The sequence below is a fragment of the Ursus americanus genome, chromosome 6, assembly GCF_024610735.1.
Source record: "Ursus americanus isolate L20-20 chromosome 6, mUrsAme1.1.p, whole genome shotgun sequence".
Lineage (NCBI taxonomy): Eukaryota > Metazoa > Chordata > Mammalia > Carnivora > Ursidae > Ursus > Ursus americanus.
Window position 1 is genome coordinate 67,446,513 of NC_142132.1, and position 26,185 is coordinate 67,472,697.

Below are 26,185 nucleotides of genomic sequence, written 5' to 3' on the forward strand. Positions count from 1 at the left end.
GGAAAGAGGGCATCGTGGACAGGGGGAACGCTGGTGCGCAGCGGCAGGGTGCTCAGCAGCGGTGGGGAAGGCGGGACATCAGGAGTGCAGGTGCATGGATGAGAGTGGGGGTGAAGGAAAAGATGTGGACCAAGCTGGTGTGCGGAGCTGGGGCTGTGGTGGGGAGGGCCTCTGCCACGCTCCACAGTCGGGGTGTCACCCTGCCAGCAGTGAGGACTGGGGGCTGTGAGTAGGTGCAGGACCTCACAAAACTATTTAGAGATGACTGCCACGAGCCACAACAGAGCAGACGGGCTGGACAGGGGAGAGAGCAGAGCCCAACGAGGAGGTGGCTACAGAGGTCCAGGCAAGAGATAATGGAAACTCAAACTGAGACAGTGTCTCTGAGGACGGAAAAGGAGGGTCAAACTTAGGAGGTATTCTTAAAGGCCAATGAAGAATCTGCTGGCCATGGATACGGGGGATGAGGGAGAAGGGAGGGGAGAAAGCTTCAAAGCTGAAGAACCTGGGTAGAAGGTGAGAGCGTGAACCAACGTCAGGAAGTAGGGGGGACAGCTGTGGGGCGGGGCGGGGGTGGAAGGAGGTCAGGAGTCCAGCCGGGGCGTGGTGAGTCTGGGGTGTTTGTGGACGTCTAGGGGAGATGCCCGAGAGACATCTGCTGCCCACTGCACTTACAGCATGCTGGGACGCCACAGTTCTTCAAAGTCTGATTTCTCTTCAGCTTTTAAGAGTCTTTGGTTTCGGGGTTCCTGTCTAATCACTGCACAGCTCTCTACCTCATTCTGCCAAAGAGGGGACATAGCAGAATCAAGATCTGAAGCCACTGGGAACAAAGACACTATGTTTGAACGAATCAATCTCTAAGCACACAAACTGGCTGTGAGTTTGTCCGCACTGTGAGTGGGAGCATCGCCACCTTGACGCCACCATCATCCTGGCTAGTGGTGGGTGGCCATCCCTGCGCTTCCCTCATTTATTACAACAAAGAGAACGGTCTCAGGGAACTCTCAAAGTGAAGGCTGATCAAAAAATATGTGCTCGGATATACAATTTTTGAAATATCCTTACATCACAGATAAAAGTTTTTGCTAGGGAAATCCAAAATGTCTGCTATATCTACCAGATTGGATGGCTGCGACATTTGTCACGTAATATTGCCTAAATAATTTCTAATGTATTACATCATAAAGTAAATAAGCACACCACCCACTTAATTAATTTCTAAATTGCTTTTGACCTGAAGAGACCAGCTTTAGGATATAAAGATAGCTCCAGTTCATTGGTCCATTTAATATGTTGTCTCTACAGTTAACAAGAGAAATAAAGATATCTAAACTAAGTTCATTAATTTAATGAAGGCATGTCACCACTGACTCAGTTTTCCAATCTGTGTAACTGGGACACCCTCGGCTCCTTTTAAACTTCATGGGGATGCCGTTGGGATGAATGAGACAATACGTACACACTCTGACCTCCTCGGACAGCAGATCTATAAAAATGCAAAGAAAAAGTTCCCATCTATTACACACGTTAATGTTGTGTTTGTGAGCACAGTGAGGAGGAGAAAGCACCAAATACTTTGGCAAGACTGGTTCACTGAGGGGCTTCTACTGCTTGTGGAACGAAAGTACTTTGTCTAGGTTCTCATCACATGGATTTGTAATAAACCAAACTGACTCTCAGCCCTTGTCCAATGTGTAGTTAGTGTCTCTGTTACAGCTTTTTTCTGAAAAATTCTCATTTCAAAGTAACACAAAGAGCCCTCCCTGTCCACGTTCCTAAACCCGGCTTTAGAGGCCACGGCGAAATCCTCTGTTCGCATTTGCTTACTTTAAAAACATTTTTTAACCTCTCAGTACTGATTGTTGGGTTTTTGTTTTGTTTTGTTTTTTGCATTTCGAATCGTTCTCCTCCATGAGATATTTAAGGCGTAGACTTCGAATATAGCATTGTGATTTTGAATTTTTTAATTTAAGGCAACTGAGAGAAGGTAAGAGGAACAGGGGGCAGATACAAAATAAGCTGGAAAAGCCCATCTGGCAGCTGCTCAAAGCGCATTTTAAATACCTGCCCTCCATGCCTACAGCTGCTGGTCTGAACCCCAGGGAAGACAGGAAGAGTCTCCGTGCGAACCACCCTTCACAAACTTGCAGGAAGGACAGTAGGAAGGAAATGTTCAGTTCCTCTGGTTTGGGTTTTAGTGGATGGCAGTTATCTTTTTAGAGTCCACGAAACTGAGATTAAATGAAATGTAACAAAATCTGTAATAACTGAGACCTGATCTGTGCTCACAGCTCCTTCACACACATTATTTTATTGAATCCTCACAACCCCTTTGAGAGGCTGGGGAGCAGAATCGTCTCCACGCGACAGATGGAGAAGGAGTGGCTGAAGAGCTTAAGTCACTTGGCCGATGGTAGAGTTCGCAGGATTCAGAGGGGAAGCTCAAGCCAAGGCCTTCCAACTCCAAATCCAATGCCTTGTCCTTGAAATTCATTTACTCCCCTAGCACTTATTGAGCGCCTCCTACATGACAGGCACTGCCCATAACGCTGAGGATTTACAACATAGGCCTTTTTGAAGGTGAACTGTCCCTATCCTCCAAGAGTATGTGCACGATGCTCGGAACTACTTTCCACAATAAAATGCATGCTCTTTCCTTTCATCCTTCCCTGCCATGCACTATGGAAATTCTTCACAGCTTTCAAAGCTCAGGTGAAGAACAACCTATCTGGAAGACTCTCTTGACCTCCTACTCAGCATGAAGTGTTTTTCACCTCCAGAGGCTGACTCTCAGGCCAGCCCGTTTTCAATCAGATGGGGATGGGTCCCGCTCTAGAGCTCCAACCTTGTGCTGGCCGTGGGCACCGAGGACGCCACCGTGAGGACCAGAGCTCCACTCTGAGCTCCCAGCTGGGTGTCTGCCCCAAGGTACGGCTGCTGCACAACAGGTCCTCAGCACACTCAGGGCCGGACCAAGGGCAGGAGGCAGAGAAAGGCTGGAGGTGACACTGCCACCCCACATGTCAGTCGGCTTAGATGACACCTTTCCTGTTTCCTTCAACTCCTTCCCTGCTAACAGCAGTCTCCAAGCGGCAGCAGCATCCTGCCTGTCGGAAAGCTGTCTCCAGAACCGCTCCTGCAGCCCCCAGGGGCCCGATCAGGTCTCCAGCTCTAAGCTGGGGATGCTGCCAATGTCTCCCCATGTCCCTCTGCCCTCCCCAGCCACTGGTATGTCAAAATCCACTTCCTAAATGGCAGATTTGGTCCCAGTGACATACTTTCCCCCAAATCTAGATTTTGCAGCTCCTCTAGGCCTACAAATTAAAGTCAAGATGCTCAGCATAGCACCCTAGACATTTCGGGGCCTGCCCTCGGCACACCTGCCAGCTCATCTCCTTTACGCTCAAACCCAACTATTTGCTACCCCTCAAACTGGTTATATCTCCATGTTCTATGCCAGCACTCATGCTTTTCCTCTCTGCCTGAAGTAGCTTACTGCCCCCAATCCACTCTACCTGCAAGGCCCAGGACAAGGTCCACTTGTTCTCTGGAACCTTCTCTAACCCTGCAGTTTAAGTGAATCTTTCTCATCTCTGTTGCCAAAGCACTTTGTTCATATTACCTTTTTTTAGTGTGTTTACCATATGATAAATTATATGTGGAAGAAAACTTTATAAACTGTATCCTTTCTCAGTGTCAAGTGTGAAGAATTCTTTCTCCCTCTCACTAACCCTTTATCCTTTCTCCGCCAGCACCTTCCTCCAAGTACCTCCCACATAGTAGGAGCTCAATGAGTATGTTGACTCCAAGCCTTCCTAAAATAAACCGATTAGATGGACACGTGACATGGCATTTTAAAACACGCCAAACAAAACCCCACGAAGGTCCTCCCCCTCGGGATAGAAAAGCAGAATCATGATACTGTATACACAGTACACAACACTTTCACCTTCAAAAGTCCTCTGTGAAAGAAAGTTAGACCTTTGTATAGCATAGCTATAGGCTGGTTTTTGTTCAGTTCTAAGGACTGCTGAAAGTCTTCGTGGGCTGTTGCATAGTCCTACAAAAAGGAGAGCGGGGGGGAAAATAAAGTAGTATTCATTAGACATTCGGACATTTCTTACTTCTGACTGGTAGAGATAAAAAAAAAAACCCAATTCATTCCATGCCTTTTTTGGCTTTAAAGGGAACATTTCATATTCATAAATATCAGCTGAATTCTCATCCTGTTTGTTGAAATAGTTGATTTGCTTAGGAAATTGATGGGGAAAACCCCCAAAGGTTTAATTTAAATAGACTGTCTCGACCACAGAAAGATTACTTGTAAAAAATAGTATTAAGGTTATAATCTGTTAGAGAAATTTTACAAATTATTTTCTGGTACTAGCGTCTTATTACACTGAATACCTGTAAAATAATTATGCCATAGGTCAACCTTAAAATGTGTTATGCTGAGATTGTTTCAAACCTATTTTCTTTGGCAACAGAAAATTGTTACTAAAATTATGTAAACCCACAAAAATAACTGTGGCAACCATAAATATCATTACGATGATAAAAGACAACCTTGCCAGATCTGGGTCACTTACATAGAGAAGCTACAGTCTGGGAAGCCACGCTGGTTCTGGTTATGGCTCTTGAGTGTGATACCCAAGGAAATTCAAACTGTGCCTTTCAGTTTAATAATCACGCCGATAACACACACATCCGTTTCCCTATGCTGACATTTGCAGAAAAAGCTGAAGTATAGTCAATGAACCAAATTCCTCTTCTCTCCCTCTCTTTCTGTTTGTCCCCTGAGTCTAGAACTCGTTACTGCTGACAGCTCAAGCAAGAAAATGTGCTCTTGATACTTAACATTTTTCTACCGGGTTCAATTTCAGCTAAAGAAAGTGCTTTTTTAACTGTCTTGTATCACAAACACAATATCATACAGCCCCAAACCCAGATCTGTCAAATAGTGACTTTCCGAAGTAAACGGAAAAGTGAACTCTTTATCATCACAAACGGGAATGTGTCCAGGCAAAACCAACCCACCTCCGATATGAAGTACAGGGTCCCCCGGTGTCTGTACAGCCGTGCTGAGGGCTGAAGCTGGATAGCTTTGGTGAGATCATTCACTGCTTCATTAATTCGTCCCAGAGGGGACAGAATCTATAAACCCAAAAATGTGATTAAGGGAGAAATCTTCCAGTGATCAACCCCAAAACTGCCAACGTTTTTGACTTTTCAATTCCACTTCACCACACTCCATTCACAAGATTGCTTTCTTAGCGGACAGGATCCCTGACCCCACATACTACATAGCAAGGTTCAAAGTCAACAGGCTGAGGCACCGTGGGTCTTTGTCTAGCCAAGGGGGAGGCTGATGCACTATAAGCACATCAATCACTTTGTCATGGTTTCACATTCTGGGTTACGACAGATGTTGCTTTTCTTGAAATGGGACCATTTTTTCCCTCAACCTCTTTCAAAACAAAATTTAGCATTTCAAAGTTAATCTGAAAGATAACTTTGAACCATTAAAAACAGAGAAATTGTTGGACACAGATTAGAGTCCTCCATGGCCTTTAGCTATGTCCTCTGTGGTAGTAAGTGCTGGCTGACAATGTCTAAGATTCCAGGTGTCTCATGAGCCCCTTCGCGTTAACTCTCAGCTCATCGGTCGCAATCTACAGAGCAGAAGAACATATGCCTGCAAGCTTGTCTGGGAAGCCCTCGTGATCCAGCAATGAGCTTATGCAGGTGACAATAACAACACAGAAGAGAGTTCAGAATGCAAAAGTACACCAAAAAGACATAAGAAAATCCAAAATGGGTATCAGTACGCATGCAATCAAGCTCAAGCATTTCACCCTGAGCCAATGTCCTGAAATTAGGGTTAATTTTGTTCTCATGACATAGGTCATTTCCATTAGGTCCTACTATGTGGTTTCCTACTCTGCAGGAACTTAACAACAGCAAAAGAGAGAGGATTCGGGTGGGCACATCACCAGTGGCAAGAATGACGGTTCAGAAAAAGGAAAGAAATGAATTAAGGAATATATACTTGAGAATTCAAAAAGCGTAGCGGTCTGGGGTTATATTTTGGAAGGAAGAACATCCCTACCTGGTTTATTAACCCCTAGGTACATAATTGAATTATCATACCCCAGCACAATAATCAACATGCATAATAATGACCTGAGTAACTAAAAAAGGTTAAATTATGTTCATTAAATATAGACTATTTCAGCAAGTATGAAAGAGAAAAATATCTCATTAAATAATTTCTAACACATATAAATGATATGCCATAATAAGCTGGAAAAATCACTTTGTATTGATATTACTGCCCAATAATGCCAGAAAAGGGGAATATTACTATATATATTTAAGATCATTGAAAATTACTTTTTGGATTACCGATATCATTTTTGGGTACACAATTAGCTTTTTACTAGATACACAAATCTTCTAAAGCTGCTAAATAAGTCTTCTTTCTATGTACACTTAAGTTTTTGCTTTAACATAACATTTTAACATAACATCAGAGTAATGGAGGGAAAAAGCATCAGCACCCCCCTCGCCTGAGCAGATATCACCAAACTGGCCACCAAATGCTCACCATAAACACCAACAAGGTTCTGGTGCAGTAACAATCACTTAACCCTTATGGTTGTAATCCAAAATAGACAAGCGATAATGAATTATATTATTAATTGAGAAAGATTTTTATTCAGAAACCCAAATTCCCAATAAAACATAAAAGTCACTTTAAGAAGATGAACTATAGAGACTATCATTTTGAGAATACAAACACGACACACCCAGTTTTAAATTACTAACACATTTAATGTTTTCTTTACTTCTAAGTTTTCTTCCCCCAAAAAGGGGGGAAAAAGTCATCTACCTATAGTTGAACTATGAAATCCCATTATGTCAGATGATTAAAAGTTAAGTTTTCTCCAGATTGACTATATTAACAAATTCGAAAGCATTTAATACAGTTGAATGAACAGTAAAATGAAATCTGGGTAGTTTACTATTATATTACACAAACGGTAAAATGAACATGTTTCATTTAAAAACATTAAAAGTAATGCGTCTCCGCACACCATTCTCCACCTTGTCCCCAAAGCCGCGGCCTCTGACTGGCTCTAGCGGCACCTGTTCTGCGAGGCCTCCGCAGACACTCCCACACCTGCCCCTGCCAGCCTCCCCCAGAGCCCCCAGACACGCCTTTCTGTGCCTAAAGAAGCACCTCCTCCAAGTGTCTCCTGTCACAAGTACTACCTGGTATTTTCACCACATTACCTCTGTTTCCACCTCAAGTACTAAGTTCCTTCAAGAACTGGTTGCGGTCACCCTCACCTGATCTACGTCTCTATGTAGATAAGTACGTCTCACAAGAATTCCATATAAGCGTACACACACACGCACATGCGCACACCACGCACACACACGCACATGCGCACGCACACACTATGTGCACACTTCTAATGGTTATAAATTTCATTTTGATCATGTCATAGAGTTTTGCTCAAGTATGTCATATATATTTATAATAAACATGATATGTGATATATTTTTCAATGAACACTGACAGTAGTACATGTCATAACCACATATTTTTATACTAAATATTACTATTAAATGTTAAATCGGGAGTATCACTCAGCCCATAGTTTTCTAGTAATTTCAACCATGTTTAAAGGCATTCGGTACCTACAGAGGAAAACGCAATAGGTATCAGGGAGCTTTAAAATTTACAAGTAATAAGATAATAGGGGAAAAAAAAATCTCAGATTCAACCAGTCCAATAATGACAGAGGGAAAAAGAAAACCACACTCACTTCTGCTCGCTGTTCAAATACCTCTGGACGATCTGGTTCCAAGGTAATTACTCGGCTCAGTTCGAACAGAGCAAGCTCAGCATTCTTAATGTCCTTGAAAAGGCATTAGCTCAGTATAAGATACACTGTTACACAAAACCAGGTTGAATAGTTCTTCTGAAAAAACTAATAATTTAGTAATGATATAACTATGTATTGAGAAGTAAATATGAACTTCGTGTCTGTACAAAAGATCTTCTGGTTTAAATAAGTTATATTATAATTATTTAACTCACTCAAGTCTACCTGCCCATCAACAGCCCATTAGACCTGGCTACATGTGACCAGTTCCATGGTAGGACATTTTCTAAATTTAACCTATTTAAATATTAAATCGATGAATTTCGAGGGATGAGGATGTGGATGGACACCAGCATGCAGAATGATGCTGACCAGTGGCAATGTGGGGACAGCAAGGGGCCGAGTCAGTGTTAGTCGAAACCCCTACGCCCACACACCTACACCTTAGCAAGTCTAAGTAAGTTCTCTTTCAAATTTGCAGGTTATTCTTATATTAAAAATATGAGCATGTTACTTTTACATTAAAAACACATTAAAGATATAAGCAAATTTCATGTTGAGATATAAAATTAGAGATGAGAATTAGGAAGAAGCTTATCTCTGAACTTTACTAAGGCAACTTCAGTCATTTACTGATGCTCTCGCGTAACACTGTTTCCTTCCTAACACCTCTGTCATCCCCAAATCTGAGCTCATTCTCAGTCCTCTGTCTTAGAAGTATACAAATAATATATAAAATTTCTCCAATAGGACAGCACCCGAATAGTACAATTTTTTAAAATGGCAAAGACACAAAAGTGATTTTTCTCCCTCAATCATCATTTTATTTGAATATTTCTCATATACAATAAGACAACAGAAAAGTTCATGTATAATGTTCTAGACTGACAATATGGAAATCCGAATCTTAAGCTATTTCATTATTTACTATATAATCTCAGGAAAATCTTCATTTTTATACCACGGTGCCTTTATTGAGTTAAAATATATTTATTTTACTGGGGGACCTGGGTGGCTCAGTCAGTTGAGTGTCTGCCTTCAGCTCAAGTCATGAACCCAGGGTCCCGGGATCAAGCCCAGCATCGGGTTCCCTGCTCAATGGGGAGTCTGCTTCTCCCTCTGCCCCTCCACCCATTTGTGCTCTCTCTCTCTCAAGTAAATAAATAAAATATTTTAAAAAATAAAATAGATCTATCATAACCTTCTCTCTACATTCCCCAGAGAAATAAGGGGACTACAACAATATACTTATCTGGAGAAAGTATAATATACGATAACAAATAAAAATAAATTTTACAAAAAAACCCCCTTTTGTTATTTTATTCAACCTTTAAAAGTTGTGAAAAAAACTAAAAGTCTAAGTCTTACTGCCCTGTGGATACCTAGACTCCACTTTTACCAATGAATATTTCTTAGGAATTCAGTCAAGGTTTCATGCTTTCCTTGGTCTATGTCTAGCTCATCACCAAATAAAGTTTAGGCTGGCAAAGGCTGTCCTCTTGGAGTAGAAGGTGTGGTGAGACTGACTTCCAGAAGCCCTGGCCAGAGATTCCCAGTCCCACCCTACCCTTCCTAGCCATGTGATCTTGAGTACATTCTCTCCTGCCATTTTCTCATCTGGGAACCGGTGTGACACCACCGCATGTCCATCAGAGCTCAATGAACAGGGAGTGGTTCTGTCGGAGCCCTGGTCCGGGTCAGGTCATGTAGGCACTAGGGCAAGCGGAGCTATTCCATACTCACATGTAGTCCCTTCTTTCCATAGGCTATCCCTCGGCCATAAATTGCACTAACCAGATCAGGCTCCTCCTAGTCAGACCAAAACAGAAACACGTCAAAAACTATAAACAAAACAAAACAAAAAAATCAGTTTCTGCTTAAAGCATATTAATGCCCCAAGTGACAAGCTCTACTTTTTGCTGCCACCACACATATGTGGATACACGCAGTCCCCAACCAGAAGAGCCTGTGTTCTTGAAGGTCATTTGTACGAGACACATTAAGGAGAATTTGCATTAAAAAATACTAAAGAGAACCAACATTAGGGAGCCCTGTGCTAGTTTCTGTCACATGGTCGTCTCGTTTAAAATGCAATCCTCCCAACAACCCTATGATCAGCAGCATCTGAGATCGTGTCTCACAGGGGAAACGGAGGCTTGGGGAAGTAAATGGTTAGGAGTGAAGCACTTGGTAGTGCCTCTTCCTCGTTTGTCCCCCTCCCACTCATGAAGTAATCTGAAAAGGGAAGAACCTCTCGGTGCCAGCCCCATCGAGCAACAAGAAATGAGTCAACTCCACAGTCTGTTGGGGTTAATGCAGTCCTTTACACTATGTGTCAGAATAGGAACCAGATCCTTTCTGCAAGCCGCCCCAGGTGGACTAGATGAAACCACCCTCAGGCCCAGGGACGGGGTCCACTGCCCCGCCACCACCTCCCCAAACAGGTGGTATGAACCATCCCACCTCCTGAGGGAAACGCCTCTCTTCTACATTTAGCCTCTGCAATTTCCACCGCTTCTCTGAAGCCTTCCCCTACATTAAGAAAGAAGAATAAACGGCCTCTGGCTATACGTTCTGGGGTGAAACTCTTGACACTGCTAAAGAATCTAACAAAACGGGCGCCTGGGTGGCTCAGTCGGTCATCATCCCAGGATCCTGGAATTGAGTCCCCGCATCAGGCTCCCTGTGCCACTCCCCCTGCGCCCCTCCCCCTGCTCTTGCTTGCCCCCCCCCCCAAATAAATAAAGTCTTAAAAAAACAAAAAGCAGAATCTAAGAGAACAGTACCAGATGAGGCATTTTATAGACTTATCTACTGTTCAGTTTCAAATCTGAGACAGGGAGTCTGCCCCTAATTGCAGAAAAAGACACATCAACCTCAACGACGAGTGAATGAGAAGGACTAAAGGAGAAGATGCCATATATTGGGAAAAAAGGCTAAACAGTACACCTGTATCAAGTGGCAAACTAATGCTGGCTGGGCTGCCAGCAGACTGGCTCATGGTGTATAAAAATTGGAAAAATTCAAGTAAGCAATAACAGATCTCTAACTTCTCTTGAAAAATCAAAATGTGCAACAAAGATAAGCCTGGGGCGCCTGGGTGGCACAGCGGTTAGGCGTCTGCCTTCGGCTCAGGGCGTGATCCCGGCGTTATGGGATCGAGCCCCACATCAGGCTCTTCCGCTGTGAACCTGCTTCTTCCTCTCCCACTCCCCCTGCTTGTGTTCCCTCTCTCGCTGGCTGTCTCTATCTCTGTCAAATAAATAAATAAAATCTTTAAAAAAAAACAAAAACAAAGATAAGCCCATATTTTTGCATTCTTGTATGAAAAAAACAAACTAGAGCTAAGTATTGGCCACCTCTTTAGATGAGGGGCGTGTATTCATGAGTTTACTGGAAGCCCACCCATCACCTCGAGGTCACGACAATGCACTTTGCTCACTGAAGTCACTTCTCTGGCTCCACAGAGTTCTGTTTGGAATTGTGATTTATAACTTACACGTGACTGGCATGAAAGGCCCCATGCTATTCACTAAATGGAAAAAAGGACAAGTTAACAGAACCACAGAGGAACAGCAATTACTTTTATAAATACATATGATTGTGTGGGTCAGTATGTACACAGAAAAAAACGCTCCAAAATTCTAACAGTAATTTTCTGTTGGGAGTGGGATTGCTAGATGTGTTACCATTCTACTTACTACACTGCTGTATTCCTTTTCATGGCTTAAAACAAAGGTGTATACATTTGTAATCAGAAAAAAAGATGTTTTAGGTAATATGCATTATAGAAAAGAGAAATTTTTAGTACAAATAAAAAATTTTATCAAATAAATAGTTGGAATATTTATTACAAATTACAGAAAATTTAGAAAATCAAGAAAAGCACAAAAAAGAAAGTAAAGGGCACCCTATCATCCTGCCATGCAGAGATAAGATTTTAAACATTTAAATATCCTCCCTGGCTTGAAAAAAAAAAAAGGCGGAGCAAGTAGTTTGGAGGGAGAGGGATACAGGTACAGAGGGAGAGGAGGATCAGGAAAAACAGCGATCCGATGAAGAAATAAAGCGAAGACTGACTTCATGTGTTTCCATAGCAATTGTGCCTGCCAGGAGACAGAACACAAAGAACAGCCCCTCGTCCAGGATGGGGCAGGAGCAGTGAGCCCACACGGCTCTTCCCCTGTGAGGATATTCTCTAGTGAGAGGAACACCTACTCTCAGATTTGTAACATCTCAAAACAGACTACCTAAGAATCTTTCCTCCTAAGAGTGAAAAAAAAAATTATGATGACCAAGGGGTAAGTTCGAAAAAAGTGTACTTAAATAAATAGTTCTTCTACCGAAGTGGCATCTCTGTACACCCTGTGCCAAGGCCAGCCACTCAGGGGGTCATCCTCATCTCCCCGCCAACATGCCTACTCAGGAAATCCCAGCAGTCTCACCTCTGAATACACCTGCTGCTTCCCCCCAACCCCAACCCGGTGCACCAGGCACTGCCCTGTTGGACGCCTCCCTCGCTCACTTACGCTACTGCAACCAACTTAACCATGTTCCTGTTCCTCCCATCTAGTCTCCAGACCCACACTACGAGTCACCTAGCAACGAAGTATGATCAGGTCATCCTGGCTGAAGTTATTCCTAGGCTCTGCAACACCTCCAACAGCCCCCATTCAAACACATTTTTACTCTAACCCACAGTTTATGCTGTAACCCAGTACACACATACATACATACACAACATGCACACACACACATACACGCATCAGAAATAAAAGTTGCACTAAGTCAAACCTAGTCTTACTATTTATAATGCAACCTATTTTCTATTCTAGTGTATTTCACTTTTTAAAAAGTGCTAGTCTTCACTTGCCAATCAATTTCAGTCCCTACTAAAACGTTGCAACCACTATTGGAAAAACAATGAGGTAACATCTAAGTGCTTTTGTAGAAAATACCGATCATTTTCCTGCCTTACTGTTGAGTCTCATCGCCTTCCATCTTCCAACCATAATTCATACTCTAGAAATCAGCATTACTTCATAGTTCTCTAGACACAAGCTCTCCCAAGCTCAGGGCATTGTAGATGCTAGCCCACCTGCCCGGAACGCCCACCCACTGCCTCAGCTCCAACGCTATCTCTCCTCTGACTCCTTCCAGACTCCCCTGGAAAATAAATAAGCCTCAGTTCCTACTACATGTTGTATGGACATTAGTCACTCAGTCAACAAATATTTACTTAGGGCCAGCTATTAGCTATGTCCGGTTCCATGTGCTAGAAATACTACAGTAAGCAAAAACAAGACAGAAGGCAAGACTCTGGCCTTCTTGGAGCGTAGCCAAAGAATCACAAATGTAAATGTAAAGTTACATCTTCAGTAAGCACTGTAGTAGTAAACGGTGTTTTTGGAAAATGCATAAAGATAGACACGGTTAGGAAGGCTTTCCTGAGGAAGAAGTACTTGAGCTGAACTGTGTCAGGGAGTGAGGGAATCTCAGAGCAGCTGGTCCAGGCAGAGGAGGCCCCAAGGCAAGCAGGGAGCATAGCATCTGCTCCAAGATAAGGCTGGAGAGGTAGGCAGGGACCTTCGTAAGGATTTTAATCTTTAACCTACAAGCAACAGCAAAGTATGTGTGTGTTTAAAGTGCACATGTATGGAAGGCGTACATACGTGTGGAGGGTATGAAGTGAGAAGCCAGGAAAACCATGGATGCCAGTAATCTGGCAGATAACATGGCTTGGCTGTAGTTGTGAACAGAGCCAGGAGAAGTGGATGGACGCCAGAGGTACTTGGGAGGTATCCAGCTAGAGCTGGTGCTGAAGGAAGCACACAGATGTGAGGAGCAGTGGACTCATGTAGCCCTGTGGAGAGGGTGCCACACTGATCTGGGCAACACTGGAACACAACTCGGGATCCTTTCTCAGTGTTGGGGTATGTGGAGGGATCTGGGGAGAGCGTGCAGTCGAGCTGAAACCTCTTCATGGATATAACTCCATTAAAGTAATTCTCTTCTTATTATTTTGCATTTGCACATTTGTCACCCACGGGCACACAATATCGAGGTAATGTCTTGTCATGTTTGGCTCTGTGGCTTCTAGCACAGTGCCTGACACATAAGTCTTACTATATCAGTTATTAGCCAGCCACAAACCCTGGCCATGTCCTAGGCAGCTAAGAATATCTCAGTGCACATTAAAGACATCAGATCAAAGCCAGCTCAGCCTGGCCTCTTCTCATAGGGGAAGCAAGCGGACGAGCTGGGCGGAAACACTAGGGTAGTCATTGGTAGAAAGCCAGATCCGGTGGTCGGGAAGGCAAAGCTGTATGACGGATGTGCCGCAGGGGTGGCTTCAGGTGGGCCGCCTGCTGTGGCAGCTGTACCGTGTTTACGGCAATACAAAATGTGAAACTTTTAACAAACAGCCATTCAAAAGTTTGCAACAGTTAAAATATCTGAACACTGACAACTTCCTGCATTCAGCAATCATTATTTTGGCTCTGAGGATTTTATGTGCAGCCCCCGCTGGCAGAGAGCGCCATGGTGGCCCTACAGGGCCTCCCGAGCCCTCCCTCTGGATCCCCCACGTGGTCTCATCATGACCACAGCAGGGATTTTCCATTCTGCCAGTGACAGAATCAAGAAAAGAAATAAATCTATTATTTAACAACAACAGTAATGATATATCCTTCTATGCTGTTGAAAAAAATTCTAAAAAGAAAGAATAAATTAAACACAGAAAACCTAAATAGGTGTATCTGTAAAGGATCATTGTGGTTGTTATCTCAGTTATAATCTAGCATTAAGATTTCCTAAAGGTAAATGATGGATTTGATTACTTTTCTTGATTGATATAGCTTTATTATTCTATCATTGGCTTTGGATGTTAACAAGAAGTCAAGACTATTTATGAAATGTCATAATGAATTGTATTTTCAAATAAAAGCCAATGTCTATTTCTAAAAGCAAATTGGGCTCAGAATATTCATTTTTCAAAATATTTCTGAGTATATAAGTCTAATAATATTTACATTTTATCAAGTGTTCAGAATTTTAAACGATTTGAAGGAAAACTAGTATTTCAATCTTCCAATATTACTTTATGCAAATGCAAAATCATGGTATAATAAGACAGTTACCTTACTGGAGTCATGTACACTTAGATGTCTCAATTCCCAAGACATCGATCTTTTCACATCCAAAAAGGCCTAATTTCCTAACCTCATTATACCATTTATATAGTGACTTTAAATTTTATAAATATTTATTTTTCCACCACCAAGGCTGGCTTTTTGATTAGAATTCAAAAGTCACTGGATTGAAGACAAATTAAGTCAAAAAAAGTCACCGCATGGCAATGTAATGAGGATTCCGTTTTGCACAAGTGGCAGACCCATGTACCTAATTACGAGAAGGATGTTTACAAATGGTATGCAGAGTCATGTTTCACACTTTGTCTGCTAATGTAACATAAGAAACAAACATTTTTATGAATTCAGTTCTACCCGAATCAGATGAGCTCAAGGTCACACAATTAATAACAAAGATCTTATTCGATTTTTGCAATACTCATGTTTCTGAGCCCTGGAAGGGGACCAAAGAAGCATGGCAGCTAGGGAATGGTTCCACTTTCCAAGAGCACTGTCACCGATGCACTGACACGGGAGGAAGGACACTGATGGTACAGCCAACACGAATGCACAAGCTTTTAAATCAAGAGTTTTCAGTGCAGTCTGACAGCTCCATTAAGCTTTGAAACTGTGTTCAGTTAGAAACCCCGAGGAGCACTTTTTTCCTTCATAGATGTACCAACTATCCCGTAGTTAAATAACTACTCAAACACACAGCTCACAACAACAGAGACCGTGGAAATATCATCTAAGTTTGCTCCTCGTGGTACAGCTAAGACAAAAGCAAGGTTTCAAAGCTTTACATCAAAAGGTCATTTCGGAATGTAAGCAGTCCTCATGCGCAGATCCCAATGTCACATTACACGATGTTATAAAAATGGTGACTCTAATACAATCGAGCTCTCATGGTGCCATTTGTTTTCAGCTTCCTAGGAATGGAATCAGATTCCACACTCTGCTGCTGCATACTGGAAGTCCCGGGCTGTCCAAAAGAAAAGTTTTGTCAAGTGCTCACGAATTCAAAAACCCTGAAAAGTTTGTGTGCCAGGAGCTGCCACTGCAGAGTTGCTAGAGACTGTTGGCTGGCTTAAAGATACAGAGTTTCTGCAGGTGTGGAGGGCCCTACAAGGAACAGGTGCACACCCAGCGGCAGGTTCTGCGGCCATACTCAGGCCGGTCCCAGCGTGGAGAGGGAAGGGCGGCAGGGTGGCAGCCACACAGCAGGGGTGAGCAAACCACCCTCCTGAACCCTGGCCATGGAAAAACATTGCTGGGACAAAAACCAACGTCATTACCGCAAGAAACAGTGCCACTACATTCACCAGTAAAAGAAAAGGAAGAGCAGTTAGATTTAAAGAAAGATCATGTTTTTAAAATACAATTTGAAGAGGCTGACTTCTGCAAATTCTGATTCATGGTATGAAAAGAAGTTTTAGTCAACTGGGGAAAGAGCACTAACTCTTCTTTGGATACTGGCTACCCCCTACTTGTGCAGTTTCTTGATGAGTTTGGCTATCAAGAATTTGAAGAAAATAACGAAAAGCTCTTAAATAGGAATCATGTGCATCACTTTCAAATATAAAACCTAACATGGAAAAGTTTTATCTGGAAAAGCAGGACTGAGCTTCTTATTAAAATTTTTGAACAGGGGCACCTGGGTGGCTCCGTCAGTTAAGCGTCTGCTTTCGGCTCGGGTTGTGATCCCAGGGTCCTGGGATCGAGCCCCACGTCAGGCTCCTTACTCAGCAGGGAGTCTGCTTCTCGCTCTCCCTCTGTCCTCCCCCCACTCGTGCTTCCTCTTTTTCTCTCTCTCAAATAAATAAATAAATAAAAATCTAAAAAAGAATTTTTAGAAAAGAATTTTTTTAATAAGAATGCCAGCATTTTTTTATCAATCATTATATCCCTGTATTTATCATAGTTACATAACACAAGGAAAATGTGACAAATTTTCACCGAGCCCCACCGGATGCCTCTAAATTTGCTTCTGTTGACTCCCGTGGGTCATGCAAACAGGGTTTTCCACCTGTGTCATGATGTGGAAAACGCTGGGAAGCACCAAAATAAAGGGAGAGAAGACAGAAATCACCAAGAAAAGCACCTGCAGGAAAGCCAAAGGTGCTCTTGTTCTTATATAAAAATATGTTATAAATGGTCACCCAGCTCTGTCTTCTGTGGGCCAGAAGTATTTGAACTTCTACTGCTCCCCATCCTCTGTTCTTGCCCCCTCAACATCCTGAATCCGCAGAAAAGGAGTCCCACCTTATAAACCGCATATTCTCAAAGAAAAATGTCCCACTTGCAAGCAACCCATTATACTGCAGATTGACGAGCACGCTCTATCAGACTTCAATATTAACACCTTTTCTTGGCACAAAGGGAGAAATTTTGATCTACTTTCTGAATGCAGTTGCAAGAGAAAGGAGTTTTACAACAATAAATGGACAACATGAGGGATGGTATAGAGCCATTAAAAGCATAAGATTAGAGAGAAATACTGAAAAACACAGTATAAAATTCAGTGGAAAAGTAATACAAAATAGTAGACATATTCAGATTATAAAACACAAATGCAAACTTTGAAAGGGTTATAAGCAAAAAATTTCAATAATGATGGGGTGGCAGAATTAGGAAATTTTTTATTATTTAGAGTTCTTTAACATTTTTATATTGCTCTCAACTACGACAATAGTATTTGTCAGAAAGTTGAATGCATTGGTAATATCTTCAAGCTCTCACTGTTTTCTGCTATTAGTTACCACAGATTAACCAACATTTCTCCTATAAATGTACCAAAACCTCCCGTTCAAACCAGGGTCAAGTGTTCACTGTATGAAGTGCTTGCTTACCTTTTTAAATACTGCAATGTCTACCAGAAAGGCGATTTGTAAAACTACTGATAATCTACCCTTCATACTTTAAACACCACTTAAGACTGTCATTCCATATGAGCACTCAAACACACAACTGGGTGGATCTGAGGACTTCAAAGTAATCACTAAAAATATCTGTGATTTTTTTGAGAATGAAGACAGAATTGTCAATATAATTAATTCTATGTTTAAAGAAGAAAAAAAAGTAGAACACGAATTTCAAAATTGATATTTCAAACGAAGTTTACCTGCTGGATTATAAATTATCTGTTTGTTCTATAACTAGGAATATGCTAGAATGGTACTTTGAGAAGCTAAAATTAACTGATCACTTATTATGTGCCAGGCAATGGGTACTAAGGACTTTATAGAATATTTCATTTAAACCTAACAAGAAGGGGTGCCTGAGTGGCTCAGTCATTAAGCGTCTGCCTTCAGCTCTGGTCATGATCCCAGCGTTCTGAAATCAAGCCCCGCATCGGGCTCCCTGCTCAGCGGGAGGCCTGCTTCTCCCTCTCCCATTCCCCCTGCTTGTGTTCCCTCCCTCGCTGCCTCTCTCTCTGTCAAATAAATAAATAAAGTCTTTAAAAAAAAAAAAAACCTAACAAGAATATTTTTGGAGGTTATGGTTATTATGTCCATGAGCCAGGAGATAAAATAACTTGCTAGCCAGGAGCAAGGGGGAGTAGACATGGGCATCTTCAACTCGAAAGACCACATTTCTTCACTGTACTCTACTGCACAGACACATCGACAACTATCAATAATGGTCAGCACCACAAGAGCACTTAAATAAAGATAAGGGATATAAGGCCAACAATGTAAGGCTGCATTACGGGTCTCCCTTGCAACTCTTAGATGTTTGTTCAAGCCTTTTATCTTAGCCAGATTTTAATATGGCCATCAATCAGAAAAGGCTTAGTACTTCCACTGAAGAGTCCCACAATTACACTTTGTGGCGAGAAATAAATCCACGAGTGGAACCATGCAGATCAGCTCCTGCATGGAAAGTGAACATATGGACGTCCAAGAATTTCCAGCATCCACATCTTCTGGGAGATAGCATGGTAAAGAGGAAAGTGAACTAAAGCTAGTTTTTTTTTTCTTTTAAACTGCATTTGAGTCCCACGTCTTCCAGCTAATGGTGGGGAGACTGTGAGCAACTGTTTGACCTCTTTTGATCTCATTTTCCTCACTTAAAACAAAGTTAATACTGCAAAGATTAAACGAGAGCACTGTTTCAAGGCCTACTCCAAGAAAGTGCTCAGTTGGGACTGATTTCCTTCACTCTTATGTGATCCTAAAAGCAACGCATTCTTGCAGCGCCTTAGCTACACATAAGTCCAGATTTCTGTCATGACTAACTTGAAATTTCATAATTACGGAGAAAAATTACCTGAAGCATTGTTGAAAAATGTCTTATCGCTTCATCATAGAGTCCACTGCCAATCAACACATAGGCAATAGCTATGAAACAAAATACAAAAATATTAAAGGAAAGAATGAAGGATCTCTGAGTGGAATCAGTAACTAAATTCTTGGCTGAGTCCTAACTTGCAGCTCTGGGGACCAGAAGCAGTTAAAGAAAACCTGCAAGTTAATAAGATGTACTTGAATTCTTCCACCATTTGGCACCTGGTATCACCCTTCCAGCGCTCTCAAGATTTAAATTATTAAAGCCATCCATAAAACATTGTCTATAAGAAGTAATTATCTTTTTCTAGGCCCATCACTCACTTTCAGATATGAATAACCTTTATGATGTCTCCTGTCAATACATCAGAAGAGCTAGTAATGAGCCTGAATAAAGCCCACATAACATGGCAACGTGATTTTACTGTGAAAGTTATGAGAAATACCCAAATAGCCTCAAAAATCTCAATCCCTGGGGGGTGCTGAACTTACTGCCAGTTACTGAGTAAGAACAAAAGCACAGGCTCCAATTAATATATATTAATAGAATGCTTAATTCACACGACTGCAACGCAACAGTAGTCTTTTTCCTACCTCTTCTGTTCAAAATACAGTCAAAACGCTACTCAAAATATACACTAAAGATAAACACGTAGTTTCTGATCAAATTGTGTCAGTAATTGGTATTTTGAAATTAGAGCCATGACAACCTCTTAATACAAGGCAATACTTGGACTAAATTTTTTCACCGGTCCAGAATGCAATAAATTATTGATAGTCTAGATTACATTTCATCTATAAAGTTTGCCCTAAATCCCCAAATATCCCTGAAAAAACTGTATTCCTCACTCAACACAATACTATTCTGATCATATTTCTTTGCAAAAAAGCTTTATCACAATGCTCCAATCCTAGAGGTGTTCAAGGAGACAGACCACTAAAAGTTTTACTGGCGTGAAGAGCTGAAATTCCTGAGAGTTAAAAGTAGTAAAAACATTCAATGTAGAAAGAGACTTAGAGTGTCCCCATAACTAACCTGAGAAAAGTAAACTTCAAAAGCATTGAGTGTCATAATAAGACAAGAGCTTTGGGGGCATTCGTCAAAATAAAGAGGGCTGGTTTGTCGTAATTTCTTTGAAAAGATAAATTAAGGTCAAACTCATAAGTGGAAGAATAAGAATGGATACATTCAGATGCATCAGCTAACAAGATAAGCAGAGACACCTTTGGGGAGAGGCCAGGAGTATTAGCAGTAAGAACAACAGTGACGGCTATGTGCATGGCACTCTGGACATTTCCATGTAGTAACTCATTTACTCCTCGATCACGATGAGGCAGGTACAGTTATTATCCCCGTTCAAAGAAAAGGAGATGAAGCATAGTGCAGTTGAACAAACTGTCCAAAGACAGTGTACGGTGAGACAAAGGATCCAGGCTGCCTGCTCTGAGACCCACCCTAACACACTCCCCTGAAATCAAGGTTGTACCAAAACTGCTGTGTATTGGGCTGGACTGCAAAAATGGTTTGAATTTCTGGATGATTACATGAACAGGGATGGAAATGTAAACTTGTCCTTCTCTGAAGGCAGGAAGATGGCGATATATCAGAAAGCCAAGATCTGGGCTTGGCTCTGCCAGCCACCAGCAGGGTGATCATGGGGACCTCAGCCATTTTTCCCTACTCTCCGGGTCTTGCCTAACAAGCCTGTAGAACATCTTCTAACATTTCTTTCAGATCTAAAGTTTTAGAATTTCCTATGTCTCTCCCCACAACCAGTAAATATCTGTGGAATGAACAAATGAATAAGTGACCTGTAAAAATGGATACAGTTTTTAAGAGATAAATATGACTGTACTTAGGATCATGTTTAAATTGTTCTCCATGACTAGGCTGCTGAACTTCACTACATAAAATCAAATGCAGCTCTCAAATCTTTCTATCCAGAAGTAAACACTTTTTTGAGAAAAAACCCAAAACTATCCATTAAAAAAAAAATCCAAATCTTGCAAAACTATAAATAACTATTAAGATCTAAATTTTGTTATGGCAGTCCAAAGACATAAAGAAAACACTGGAATTCTCACAGAAATCATTACTGCTCAGCAATTCCACATCTCCCAGCAACACATGTGTCGACAGAAGCTGCTCTTCCAAAGAAAAAATACTGTAATATGACAGATCCTAAGCCAGCTCAGGGCATAGAGGTCTAGTAGGATTAGTCTTAGAGCATAGAACAGGCCTGGCACAGCCTAGGCCCTTAATTCATGACTTAATAAATGAATATGGGGCTGATCAGAACCCAAGGACCCCAGAAAAGACCAAATCTGATTTCTTAACAGGTAATTCTCAAAACCTACTCAAAGAATATCACCAAAAAGTGATTAATACTTTCAAAATAGTCAACTCTTATTTGCACTAACAGAGCAAAGGAGCCAATATAAGAAGTACTCAGTATTTTATTTAAGTAAGCTCTAGGCCCAATGTGGGGCTTGAACTCACGACCCCAAGATAAGGAGTCGTGAGATCTACCGACTAAGCCAGCCAGGCGTCCCAAGGTGCTCTGTCTTAAGGTACAATGCACACGGCTACAGAAATGATACAATAGTTCTGTGTAAATTAGGAAAGCATTTCCGAAGGCACTTTAGGCCACCAGGCACCAGGCAGGAGCACATGCTTCTGTGAAGTCTGTCCAGCTGCCCCGTTCAGTCCTGTATTCAATTTTGTTTCCACTCCTTCAACAGCAAGCTGACTTGACAATGAGCCTATCAGACCCTAGCGGAACCAGCCTATTTGAAAACAGGCCCCCAACAAGCCAAACTGCAGGACCCTTCTGCAGATCTGAATGAACTCAAACTTTCTACACCCACCTTCTTAGACCCAACAATAACTGACGGGACTCACGGTAAAACTGACTTAAACCTAGCTATTCTATTACACAGCAGATTACGGTAGGTGGGAGTCTCCTCTGCTTTCACAAGTTACCTTTCAATGAATGATAAGTGCTCCTAAGGACTCGGTACCATAATTGTTAATTTCCAGAGAAACACCGAGGTCCTTACCAATCATTCCCTGCAGACCTTGTATTTTCTCCATTTCGTATTATACTGACATAGAACACACGGACCCACACAAAGGTTGAATGCCCTACCCAAGATCATAAATTCTAGGCAAATGCCCCAGGAATACCCCCTCTCCCAGATTCAGATCTCACCTAGCTCTTCATTTGTGCTGTCATTATCCGTAGCAAACGGGAATCTCTTTTGTTCTGCAATAGACTTGGCCTGGCTCTGAAACAGAAACAAACATATGACTTAGCTTATGGCAAATGAAGATAAAGCTTACAATGAAGACCTGCAATTTAAAAAATTAAAGCTCCATTTAATTTATATGGAAGCAAGAAAAGCTTCACTTTAATAAACACCAATTGTGCACTTCATACACATAGCTTGTGTATAACTGATTTGTCTCCTCCCCTATCATTAGTGGTTCTGTTTCTTTCTTTTTTTGATTGATTTATTTGAGAGAGAGAGAGAGCGAGCGCACGAGCTGGGGGAAGTGCAGCAGAGGGGGTGGGGGAGGGAAAGAATCTTAAGTAGACTCCGAGCTGAGCGCAGAGCCCAGTGCGGGGCTCAATCCCATGACTCTGAGATCCTGACCTGAGCCAAAACCCAGAGTCCAGAGCTTAACCGACTGAGCCACCCAGGTGCCCCAGGGGTTCTGTTTCTAAGAACAAGTTTCTTTTCACTTCCATAGGGATCCATCCTGCTGGCTGCTTCATGCTCCCTCCATGTTTTCAGAAACTATTCAATGACCTTGTTCAGGTTGCAAAGATCACATTCTAGCCAACAGTCCTCCAATGAGGCTGGATGACAGGACGTTGTTTTTTAACTAAAAATATTTTTAAAATAAGACCTACAAGTTGTACAGAGATGATGCCACCAAAGGACCAACAAAACCTGACCAAGAAACACGACATTCTAGTGAAAAAAGCACAGCAGATGATGAACATCTCCCTCCTACTTAAGGCAGTAGATCTGCCTACGAAGAAATTATACAGACATGCACATTTGGCAGGAAAGCTAAAACAAGAGTGCGAACCAGGGGAAAATGAAATAAGTAAGTTAGCTTAATAACTGGAGTGATTTTATAGGCAGTACTGGTCTACTGTGGGTAATGACGGCTCTATAGTGTTTTGGAGACAAATCATGTCTGATACTACAGCTGTCACTTCGCCAGAAGATTCAACTGTTGATGCTAACTTGTGATACCCTTAGTTACAGGGTACACGTTAAAGTGATTACTTCATACTAGATTCACCTAAGACATGAGTAAAACTTGCACACACACAAGATACAGCAAAAAACTAAGAGAGAGACTAAAGATTTGTGGCTTTTGGCAAACCACAGGATTAGAACCCAGTGACACCCCAATTAACTGAGTTCCTCTTTTTTAAAAATGCATAGTACAGATGCCTACAGGCCTGTATTAGCCAAATAATTTTACATGAGATGCTCTTCCAACTAGTATATGTGCTATTCAGCTAATGATTGGTGTTCATGAGCAGTAATGAACTGTGGCGCCTTGGGCTTCACTGACTCAAATAATAGTAACAAGGCACTTCCACTTATACTCCCTGTACTCTCAAAATCTAGACTGATGTTTAGATATAGCATGGTATTTAGGATGCTTATAAAACAGGTCAAGACAAAATCAGAGAGGGAGGCAAACCATAAGAGACTCAACAAACTGAGGGTTGCTGGAGGGGAGGTGGGGGGATGGGGTAACGGAGATGGACATTAAGGAGGTCACATGATGTAAAGAGCACTGGGTGTTACATGCAACTGATGAATCACTGACATCTACCTCTGAAACTAATAATATGCTATATGTTAACTAATTGAATTTAAATTAAAAAAAAATAAATAAAACAGGTCACGAATAAGCTACCTCTGGGGTTAGAACACAAGTTAGAAGCTATGGGCCAGAAGGGCATCCCCTGTTGGGATCAATGCTCATTCCATTCAGGACTCCAGACAAAATGAAACATCTGAAAATCCCACTACCACGGGAATGTTTAACACTCGATTTCTTCCCGTAAAACCCTGATGACAGAAAGAAACTCTATCCTCTTTCGGCTCCTTCTCATTCTGCTCCATAGCTGGAAGCGGCTATGGGAAGCCTTGGAGCGGGATCCTCGAGAGACAGCTTTAATAAGCGGCAGATTTAAGGACATGTGAAGACATCATAGTACATACACCTGGGTGTGTCCAGGCACGAGACTTTCCTCTTTGTCAGACTGTCACGGATAAGCACACAGATGCAAAGATTTTTCTGCTTAATAAATTGCTTACAGCCAAGAAAAGGAGTCTATGAATAATGCTTTCAGTGCTTAAAAAAATCCAGTATTCAATGAGAGTCTCCCATTTGCCAAGCCTTTGTGCAGAAAGATACGGGAAGAGACCAAAAATGAAGTCCCATAAAAAGAAATCAGTTACCAAACAACATCAGGAGTATAGTGAAGAGCATATCTGAGCGAAGTGTTCTTATTTTATTAGAAATAAAACCTGACAGAAGTGGGCAGGAGAGTATAGCATGGACAAATTGATTTCTTGATCAGAAAGAATCTCTCCCACTTCTAATACCGCATCTATCGATATCCTCTGTGGACAGTGGCGAGAAGCTCTGACCAAGGAAGTTTACATACACAGCCCCACTTTGCTGGCAGACTAACTCCAACCCACCCGTCAGGTCCCTGCTTATGTTTCAATTCCTGAAAGCTGTCCTACCCGATCCCCTCTAATTTAAGGGAGATTATGTTGACCTTTGGCTATACTTCTACATTTATTTGTATAATTATCAGGTTAGTGACTAGGAGTCACGAGCGTAGGGACTGGGGCTAGCTGGCTCACTGTGGTATTCCCAGTACTTACTTAGCACAACGCCTGGCACATAATAGGTGTAAAATAAATATCTGGAGAATTAATGAAGAAATGAATAGTCCGATTCCCATATTTTCAACCTAGGGAAAATGAAAGGCCAAGATTGATGAGCTTTCTCCCATAGGTTACTAGCTAGTGCCATCTTAAACCAGAAATGCAACACGTAGGAAATATTTGAATTCTTGTCAGTAAGAAGATAGGTCCCTAACAATTCTAAGAATCTAATCGCCTAGCCAAGGTGGGGATTACCCAATTCCTACTTAAACATTTTTAGTGATGGCCAGAACTCACTACCTTACAAGATAGCCCATTCTGGCTTGAGACCAGTCTAATTCAAGTTTTTCCATATATCAAGCTGATCACTAGGCAGCGAGTTAGGTAAAATTTGTTGATCATTCTCTAGCTTGCAATTTCTACCTATTTTCAGTAATTCTTACATGCAAAGGCAAAGCTTCGCCTGGAGAAAGAAAGACTATCCTAAAGGGAAATTTTAAATGAAAGAAGCAAGCAATATCTACATGGATGTTAAAGGAAAAGGCCTGGAGAAAAAATATGTTAATCTTGGGCACTGAAAGAACCACTCAGCTTAAGAGAATTAAGTGTGAGCAAAAAGCAGAGCCTTCCACCTCGAGGCAGCAAGGCTGAAGGAGCACATGTGCTAACATGGACAGGCAGAGACAGACGTCACACAGCACCAGGTACTCCTCCCTGGAGTGGAGAGGTCTCCTATGCAGCTTGACTGGTATTGATAATTAAAAATATAAAAGATACCCACACAGGCAAAGGCTGGAAAGATAAGATCATATCATACCTTCAAATACATGAAGTTTCTAGAAATAAGGGTCAACTGTGATCTCCCCCCTTTATTCACTGGAACTTTAAAGTAAAAAGGCCGAGATCTAGCATGATCAACCATCCAATTCATGAGTCA

At 41.8% G+C, this 26,185-nt stretch overlaps 1 protein-coding gene across 9 annotated transcripts in view; it reads right to left on the reverse strand.

Annotated features, from left to right (window-relative positions):
• The window catches only part of TTC13 (tetratricopeptide repeat domain 13), a 78,269-nt gene that overhangs the window by 34,831 nt on the left and 17,253 nt on the right, over positions 1-26,185 (reverse strand). For 2 of the 9 annotated variants that reach the window (XM_045783236.2, XM_045783235.2), the window contains exons 3-8: positions 22,527-22,602; positions 19,298-19,368; positions 9,642-9,707; positions 7,839-7,931; positions 5,041-5,157; positions 3,953-4,063 (exon numbers count right to left, since the gene is read on the reverse strand). In XM_045783236.2, coding sequence (XP_045639192.1) covers positions 3,953-4,063; positions 5,041-5,157; positions 7,839-7,931; positions 9,642-9,707; positions 19,298-19,368; positions 22,527-22,602 — 534 coding nt within the window. Of the gene's footprint in view, positions 1-3,952; positions 4,064-5,040; positions 5,158-7,838; positions 7,932-9,641; positions 9,708-19,297; positions 19,369-22,526; positions 22,603-25,245; positions 25,335-26,185 lie in introns of all 9 variants that reach the window. The other 7 variants (XM_045783239.2, XM_045783238.2, XM_045783242.2 and 4 more) reach the window with 5 other exon arrangements.